The sequence below is a fragment of the Saccostrea echinata genome, unplaced genomic scaffold (assembly GCF_033153115.1).
Source record: "Saccostrea echinata isolate AGI-Se365-2 ecotype Australia unplaced genomic scaffold, CSIRO_AGI_Sech_v1 ptg000023l, whole genome shotgun sequence".
NCBI lineage: Eukaryota > Metazoa > Mollusca > Bivalvia > Ostreida > Ostreidae > Saccostrea > Saccostrea echinata.
Window position 1 is genome coordinate 13,208,717 of NW_026889772.1, and position 8,784 is coordinate 13,217,500.

The window sequence follows — 8,784 nt, forward strand, 5'->3', positions numbered from 1 at the left end:
TTTAGAATGCCAACTCTTCTACAGTCCTACAAAATGGCCTGATAAAGTCCAGGAAATTAACTGGTATCTACAGACAGATGGACGGAGTGTAATACCACGAAATCACAAATATCTTTATATAAGACAGGCTTGTAGAAGATATGAACTATTTCAATTCTGTAGAAGAAATTTGTAGCAGTACATGTACTAACAAAAAGCCCATAGGCCACAACGTTCAAGTAATGGCCCTTCAGTTCTTTATCAGTAATTTTTTCCCTACGTAAATTAAAAAAATATATATTGTGTCCCAACCCTGGTGTAATGATTTGAACGAATTTGAATCTACCGGTACACTTCCTCAGAAAACTTTTACTTAAGTTTCATCTTTTCTGGCTCTGTGGTTCTTGAGATTTTTTAAATGACCCTACCCAATTTTCACTGTTTAATATTAATTAATAATTATCTCCCCTTAGCAGAGCGTGTGGCCCTTCATCTGAAAAAAAAATTCAAATCCCCTCTTCCTAAGGATAATCTGTGCCAAGTTTGGTTGAAATTGGTCCAGTGGTTCTGGAGAAGAAGATGAAAATCTGAAAAGTTTATAGACGGCAGACAATGGACAAATTTCGATCAGAAAAGCTCACTTAAGGCTCGGGTGAGCTAAAAATTACAATGTTCAGGGCACACTTTAACATCTTGATATGCTGTGGCTTATGATCATTTTTGGTACTAATGAACTATCTTAAACTACTTCCAGTGAGATGTGGATTCCAAGTACATTTGGAGTACTTAATTATCTCTCATTTTCCTCAGGCTTGCCATGCGAGAAATTTTATGGCATGTTCCACTGTAACAGGTATTCTTCATCGTTTAACATACAAGATACTTTGACTTCAACAAAATATGACATAATGTGTGAATGTATATCCAAATCAAATTTCACAGTACAACTCCATGTAATTTCAAAGTTTTACAGTTTACTTTATGGAAAACCCAATGATATGACAGCCTAATCGGAAGAAATAATGAATCTCTGTCTGTGGATATAAATATATTGAAAATTACAATCCATACATATTTAATTATTTTATTCAACAACATTAGGGGATATAAAAACATCTATATAATATATATACACATTTCATCTCTACACCTTTTCATTAATAAAAGGGGGCTGATTTATCCATGTCTCATGAATATCAAAGACAACTGTCAATGTCAAGTTCTGTCACATGGTACAATAATCTTAATTGTTAAAATTATGGTGAAAATTATGTTTAAAAACATAAAACATCTTGTGTTTCACACCAATGAAATAATGTTAATTAAAATATATCTACATTCAGCTTGAACATTTTTCCCTTGCTTTGTTTCAACAGTTCACACAGCTGGGCCATTGTATTCTGAAAATTACGACAAACATTTAAAAAAACAAAAAAGAAGAGGTTTTAACTAAGAAACTTTCTTAAAAGATATTTATTTTTTTAAAAATATCAAATATTTTAATCTAATATTTACAAGATATCTAATATAGAGCATATCTAATACCCTACATAATATTACAATATATCCAAGTAAAACATTCATCTCAACCTTCAGAGTTTTTAATCCCATGTTTTATATTCTCAAAATATAACCCCCCCCTCCCCCAAGAAAAAGGAGACATACTTGTCTGAAGTTGTTCCTATCGTCTGTCATAAGGAGACCTGGACCTTCTGTAAGATGGTGACCTATAACATATCAAAAATGTGCTTGCAAAGAAATATTCAGAAAAAAAAATTAACATCTATAATTTAAGGGCACATACATGTATGTTATGAGGAATTGGGTTGTATCATTATTTTGACTGGCAAGTCAATGTCAATATTTAATTGAACACTTTTTTGTTGAGAGGGGATGTAGCAGAACACTGTTTTGTCATGGGGGGGGGGGGGGGGGGGGGGGGGAGAAGGGGACTGTTTTTACGAAACCTCAAGTCTAAATGGAAATTGAACAATAAGGTTTAAAGTGGATAGTTAATGACCAGAGGTGTGTCATGACCTGGTACAAAAGAATTTGGTCAAATTCAAGATCATAGTGATTAGCTCTATAAATGGAGAACTGGCTCATATTTTACTAAAAGTGGATTATAATTAGTGGTATATTACAACCCTGAATATAGGTTATTTGGACAAGGTCACTGGGACACCCAGTTTAAAACCCTTGTCCAGTCTATATACTTTGTGATGGAGAAATTTTATAGGCTCAAACTTGTCACAAAGTTGGTTATGATCAAGCAGTTTGTCAAACCCAAAAACTGTCATTGTTGTAAAATTTGTCCCCTTCAAAACTTACCCATACTAGGAGGAATTAATGAAAAAAATTTGTTCTGTATGAATTAAATCTATACCTAGAGCGACTTCTGCTCCTGCTTCGTCTTCTCGGGGAGGGACTTCTTCGTCTTGGTGAAAAAGATCTGGAAATTAAAAAAAGAAATCTTAAAATATTGTAAATTTTCTCTACAGTCTCTGTTAAAAGACAGGGAAAAAAAAGCAACCTAACCAAAAATAAACCTTTTGTTACCTTAGGTCAAAAGATTTTAATTCCATGGAAAAATACAACATGGCACAATAACAACTCAGATGAAAGGTCTATGGAAGATTGAAATCACATTTATATCTGAATGAAAAGTTAGCTCCTTTTATAATGATTTTATAAGGAGAAACAGCTAGAAAATCTAAACATAATACTTCAACTATGAAACTAAAATAAAAACACTAAACAACAATTAAAAACAAAACATGGGTTTAATATAAATTTCCCTTTCTCCAAAAGGGTAGTTAACTGTTAAAAGCTAGCGCTCCCATGCACTTTGGAAACTTTCCTTGAAATCTTTGCAAATAACTGCAATTTTCAGAATACAATACTGAGTTCAGTGTATTTTTCAAAATAATGAAAATATTGTGAAACTCATGGTTAGTATGAAGCATACAAGCAAACCAGTACAAACTGGCTATAACTGACAACCCTGTACCATTGTCAAGCTGCCGTCCTGACGATAAGAGGTGATAAAGTTGAAATGCTGATGCTGACCCACGGAGAATAGGGAAACTAACGTGATGTGTATGTATCGAAGAAAGGCGTTGGAAAATTGAAGGTGTGAAAAAATTTGGGCTGTTCAGACAATTCAACAAAGCTCCTACAAAATTTAACTGTTAATTTGATTCTTTAGTAAAATGTCTTTGTATATCTGAAATGCTTATAGTTCTAAAGGATCTGACTGAAAAATTACTCAGATTTTGGGACAGCACTCTAAAATAAATATCTAAGGCTTATTTTGTTTCTATTCTTTTTTTTTTTAGGTTCTTTAACACTGTTAGATATTTTTTACCAGAATTCAAAATCCACTCAAATAAAATTTTGCACTATTTTCACCAATTTCAGTGTCCAAAACCAAGATCTAAAATACGTTGAAAATGTCTGAACATGACTTAATTTTAGATGATCTAGGTGAGAAGATATTGTTCCCCGTTTAAAGTCTTAGTACTGTTGTTGACGCTGATGGGCGTTGTGTTGTAGTGCTGATAAAACAGCTGCAGGTTGATATCAGCTGATAGAACAGTGGGATGTTGATCAAGTTGATCAGCAATGTTGATTAGGGCAGACGTTGACCAGGGGAAAGAAACGATGACGCCGACTGGCTGGGGGGATAAAGGGCTAGCCTGTAAATGGGTTCATATCAGTCAAGGTTAATATGGCAAGACAGAAAGAAATTAATGTGCAGTTTTACAAAATTTTCCTATTAATTATTTGCTTTTTAAAGTTATTTTTCCTTGCTTTCATTTCAATACTGATTTTCAAATTGATTTTAAAAAAATAATTGTGGAACAAAAATCAAAAAGGAAATGTTTGTAATATAGGCACAAGTTGATCTTTAATGAAAATGAAGTAAATTTTAATGTCATAAATGATGGTTTTATCTACCACAATAAAATGAAGGGACAACAAAGACACATAAAAACTTTTATTAAAAAAAAATTAATCATCACCTTTTGCTGAAACTCAACAAAATAAATAACACCCCCCCCCCCCCCAAGAAAAATTCCATATGAATGAAAACACTGGTTTTTGGAATTTAGTACCATAAAGCTTCTTTGAAAGTCTGGTGGCACATTGTACACATATGCAGATATACCAAAAAAAAAAAAAAGAAATTTTCTTCCTGTTTGATACACTAACACAAGGACATCTGACAGGTATTCCTGAGCTTTTTGCTGTAGCGAGTGTTGAACCTATTTTGTTTCTTCATCACATATTGATTTTCTAAAACGCACTCCAAACAAATACTATTGATAAATTACAAACCTAATACAAAAAACAAAAAGCATTTTAAGTGTTTAAAAGATTTGGAAAACAATTAAAAAATAGTAAGTTTTGACAACAAGTGTCACTGTGTGCTTTTCTTTTTAATGATTAGAATATGCCTTTTTTTAAAATTCCATTGCATGTTCAATGCCAATTTATAAACTTAATTATGAAGGACCCAATCACCTTGATCTGCGTCTTTCATCTCTGTAGCTCCTCCCACCACCGCCTCCACGACGTGTGGGTGGTCCTCTAGAGCCCCAGCGAGATTTTCCTGATGACATTTCTACTCTAACTCTCCTGCCATTTATCCTCCTGCAAATAAATTTAACCTAAGTAGATCTAATTAATTTTGTTTACATATGATTTAAGCAGCATTTCACAATGCATTGTTTTATAATTACACTTTATGGCTACACCATGTTACTTACGTGCCATCAAGAGCTTTTGTTGCATCTTCAGCGTCTCTTGGGTCCTGAAACTCTACAAAGGCAAAACCTGGTGGGTTTCTGGCTACCCACACATTCCTAATGGGGCCGTACCTGGAAAACAAGTCTTCCAGTTCTTGTTTTGCTGCACCATAACCAAGATCACCAATGTACACTTTACAGTCTAGTTTCCATTCTTTCATTCGATTGGCCATTTTGTTTGATCTATAACGAGTGAATGTGGTGAAAACGTTTCCGCCATTTTGGAATTTTATGCAAGCTTTACATGATACAGTTTGGAGGGATTTTACGATGCCCAAATTTATTTTATTCACGATAAGAATTCATCTTTTAAAATTATAGCGCATTTTTTAGGGTATCAAATAGCGATTTCACAGCTGTAAACACTTGCAAACTCGTATAATATCATAAGGCATAATAATTTCTTGACCTACCTTTTTACTTCCCTGCGTCGTTTTAAGCAAGTTTACATTATCGAAGGCTTAGTTTCGTATTTTCACTCACACAAGCCAATCTATGAATCTAACTTGGAATTTTGCATTAATTAGGCCTACAATGAATTATTGATAAATCAATTTGAATGATTAAAATTGTACCCCAATTATATGTATTTAAAAAAAAAAATGAAATGAATTATTCCGGATACTAAAGTACATCTCGGATATGTTCTGCTTTTAAGCATTCTGCACACTTCTGTGACGTAAACAGCAGGGGGTATGAGATTTTTAGGGTTCGACAAAGATTGTCGAGACTGTTTCACTGGTGTTGCAATTGCGTTTGCAACTTTAGGCATATTTTGGGCCTGTTTGATTAGCATATATGATTTAGCCGCTGTACACGACGCATATTTTATTTCCAGGTAACATTATATTGGAAATATATTTATCCATGAGCTCATTAATAAACAATGTAGTTGGTGGTTGCAATATTTCAGATTACATCGTATATAATAAAAGCTTACCTTTTGAAGCATGCCATTTTAAATCATTATTTTTATTCTTAAGATAATACATAGGCTGTTAAAAAAGTTAACAACTAAAATAAAACCTTTCCAAGTTAGCATAAGATCAAGGGTCATCCTGACTGTCCAGTCAATATTGGCAAGAACCAGTTACCACATTAAAATAAATAATGAACAAAATATTTTTAAGTTTATTATAAAAAGAGAAAATTTCTTTTATGTTGACGGTGCGACCCTCGTGGCAAGTGCAGTTGTGTACTACTGGATATTCACTCTTAAATTAGATCCACCTCATTAAGCCGCACAAGACATTTATAACATATAGACTGTGACGTCACTGATGTTGAAGGTTAGCTGCATTTCGATAAATGAAGTTTAATAGGTGCATAATTTTAACAAAGAAAGTTTAATCTACTAGCTATATGCAATGTCCATTAAATCAAGGTGAATTTATTTTTTGTGAAGTTTGAATTGTTGTTTCCGTGAGAATGTAGTTAGCAATGAGATGCATTCGCATTGCATTGTGGCTCTTGAGGTAATTTCAGAAAAAATTCATTTGGATCAATGTGTAAAGTCCAAATTTTCTCTTCCCCCAAGTGTTGTTCTTTGAGCTCGCTATTATTAAAATGATTTTTTTCTGGACTCAGTTTAACTATCAAATTCTTTCTGGGTGATAGCAAAATAAACAAGCTAGTGCAGATGCATGCAGCTCTATTTTTATCTACATGTACATGTATTTTATTAACATGGCTGAGAGTTCCTTATGTCTTTATCAAATTATGGAGACTGAATTTGAATGTATATTGATAAATTAATAATTTATATTGAGGCAGCTTAAAATAATTTGATTAGTTGTCCATAGCTTGCTACAAATTTTCATGTGAAAATATGTTATAGGGTTAAATAAGACAGTTTTAAATAAATATTTATTTTTCTTTCCTTATAGCATGGCTACTGAACGTGAACAAAACTTAGAGAAGTTCAAAAAAGAGGACCATTCTGCATTTGTTGTCGGGTACACTGGAGAAACTGGCAAGGAAATAGTGAAGGAGTTGAATCAGTCAAAACCATTCAAGAGGGTGGTCCTCATTGGCAGAAGACAGACAAACATAACTGAGAAATTGGGAGGAGAATTTGTAAGCTAATTTGAAAATAACACTGTGAAAAAGTGTTGCAGTTGTTTCTTTTTCACATATGTGAATAACCATTTAATAGATTGATATTTATTGCATTTAGTTACATGGAAACAGACAGAACTTGAAATGATTAGTCATGATCAAATTGAAAATGAAAAATTTAACACAACTGAAATCATACTTAATTAATAAATTTGAATACCAGTAATTCAAAAAAGATTGCTTTGGAAATATTGTGATATTAAGTATATTTATTGATAAAACTAAGTGTGTTTTTGATAAAAGTTGTTCATTGTTAATACAATATATATGTGAAGTATGTTTGCTGTTAATTAGTAAGTTTACAGTTTATATTCATGCTTCTTGATATTTAAGATTTTCTGTGATAGGAGGAGAGAGTGGTGGATTTTAACAATCTGGATGACTATAAGGATGCTTTTGAGGGGTGTGATGTTGGTTTTAATGCTCTGGGAACGACAAGAGGAAAAAGTGGAGTTGTAAGTATAACTCACTGTTAAGGTTTATATAAAAAATATTGCTTTAACTCTTATGATTTTCTAAAAGAAATATATTTTAGTAGTAAAATAAAAACAATTATATCATAGCTTGTGGGGAAAAAAATTGGACAATAAAGACATTTTAACTTGTTAAGTACTTCTATGCCCTACATTAATCAGGAAGATGCTTGTGTGTTTCAATGTACCAGTCAAGGTTTCAGATGCTGCAATTTCAGCTTAGGAATGACCAGGTTAATGTTTTTGGAGCAGGTTCATTCTAAAGTTACTATAAGCCCTATGTTGACCAAATTTGCATGGATGATACATCTAAGGATGTACACTACCAGGCTTGCTTTGGATGCTGGATATACATTTTCCAGATATGGACCAGGTTAATGTTTTGGGTGCAGGTCTATTACAAAGAAACTATAAGGCGTATCTGAACCAAACTTGCATGGATGATGCATCAGGGGATGAACACTCTCAAACTTGCTTCAGATGCTGGATTTGAATTACATTTTCTGGATGAGTGACTAGTTTGAAGTTTTCCCAAGTAACTGCAAGCCATATCAGATCAAAATTGCATAAATATTGCATCTTGGGATGTACACTACTAGATTATTAGTTTAATGTGGGACTTTGCCTTACTTAAAGACAACATTTGTTGAGGTGAGCTCTGTAATCTCTGATTACCTATGTTTCTGCTCTGTGTACAAGTTAACGTGAACAATAAAATAGAGGTAGTAGTAAATGTCACAAAATGCAAAGACTGTTTGTTGTAAACTAACTCTATGGGGAATCCCCATTAAATGTATTTATTCTCTTTATAATTTTTGTAAATTATTGAACTTTCTAAAAGTTGGAATTCTTAGGCAGTTTAATTCATGGTTATAAAAACACACGGAGATTACCTGTGTACTTTAAGATATGACTTGTAGACAACCATTTGTATTACAGTATATTCATGTTCTAATCACAGTACTGACTGACCACTTTATTCTGTTTTTCTTAATTAATTCTAAATTCTGTTTTAATCATTTATGTTAATTTTTATCAGGAAGGCTTTGTAAAAGTTGATAATGACTATGTGCTGAAGACTGCAGAGATTGCCAAAGCTAGCGGATGTAAACATTTCATACATTCATCCTCCCAGGGCACTGATAAAAACAGTTCCTTTCTTTATCCAAGAATAAAGGTAAATTTCTAACAATATATAAAATCAAATCAGGTAAAGAAGTAGGAAATTCAGCTGTCTCTGATAATCACTGACTTGAGGTCACCAACAATTTGAAATGCCTTTTTTGCATTGTATAGAAAATGTTATTCGTCTGGTAAGCGAGGTATTTGTAGGATAGCGCTGTTCACACCTATTTGTCTTATTTTTTTCATAATGTGAACAGGGTAAAGAGTACATAGACTTT

General features: G+C 32.9%; 2 protein-coding genes across 3 annotated transcripts in view; one reads left to right on the forward strand and one right to left on the reverse strand.

Annotated features, from left to right (window-relative positions):
• Positions 1-1,049: 1,049 nt before the first annotated feature.
• On the reverse strand, positions 1,050-4,995 carry LOC133191227 (RNA-binding protein 1-like). Of its 2 annotated transcripts, XM_061326976.1 has the most exons (5): positions 4,752-4,995; positions 4,507-4,635; positions 2,366-2,431; positions 1,645-1,706; positions 1,050-1,379 (listed from the first exon to the last, which is right to left on the reverse strand). In XM_061326976.1, exons 1-4 carry the CDS (start codon positions 4,961-4,963, stop codon positions 1,661-1,663), a joined length of 453 nt encoding a protein of 150 aa, XP_061182960.1. In that variant the 5' UTR covers positions 4,964-4,995; the 3' UTR covers positions 1,050-1,379; positions 1,645-1,660. The 2 variants fall into 2 exon arrangements, with proteins under 2 accessions (XP_061182960.1, XP_061182962.1); XM_061326978.1 differs by lacking the exons at positions 1,050-1,379; positions 1,645-1,706; positions 2,366-2,431 and adding an exon at positions 3,307-3,677.
• Positions 4,996-5,462: 467 nt separating this feature from the next.
• Positions 5,463-8,784, forward strand: part of LOC133191222 (oxidoreductase HTATIP2-like) — a 7,628-nt gene continuing 4,306 nt past the window's right edge. The window contains exons 1-4 of the mRNA XM_061326969.1: positions 5,463-5,628; positions 6,677-6,866; positions 7,256-7,363; positions 8,421-8,558. Of these exons, the coding sequence (XP_061182953.1) occupies positions 5,486-5,628; positions 6,677-6,866; positions 7,256-7,363; positions 8,421-8,558 (579 nt within the window). The 5' untranslated portion in view covers positions 5,463-5,485. The remainder of the gene's footprint in view (positions 5,629-6,676; positions 6,867-7,255; positions 7,364-8,420; positions 8,559-8,784) is intronic.

Coding starts and splice junctions, on each gene's coding strand:
- LOC133191227 (XM_061326976.1), bottom strand. CDS start 4,963: ATGGCCAATCGAATGAAAGAATGGAAACTAGACTGTAAAGTGTACATT. Junction 4,636..4,751: donor ACAAAAGCTCTTGATGGCAC/GTAAGTAACATG, acceptor ATTTATTTGCAG/GAGGATAAATGGCAGGAGAG. Junction 1,707..2,365: donor AGGAGCAGAAGTCGCTCTAG/GTATAGATTTAA, acceptor GATATGTTATAG/GTCACCATCTTACAGAAGGT.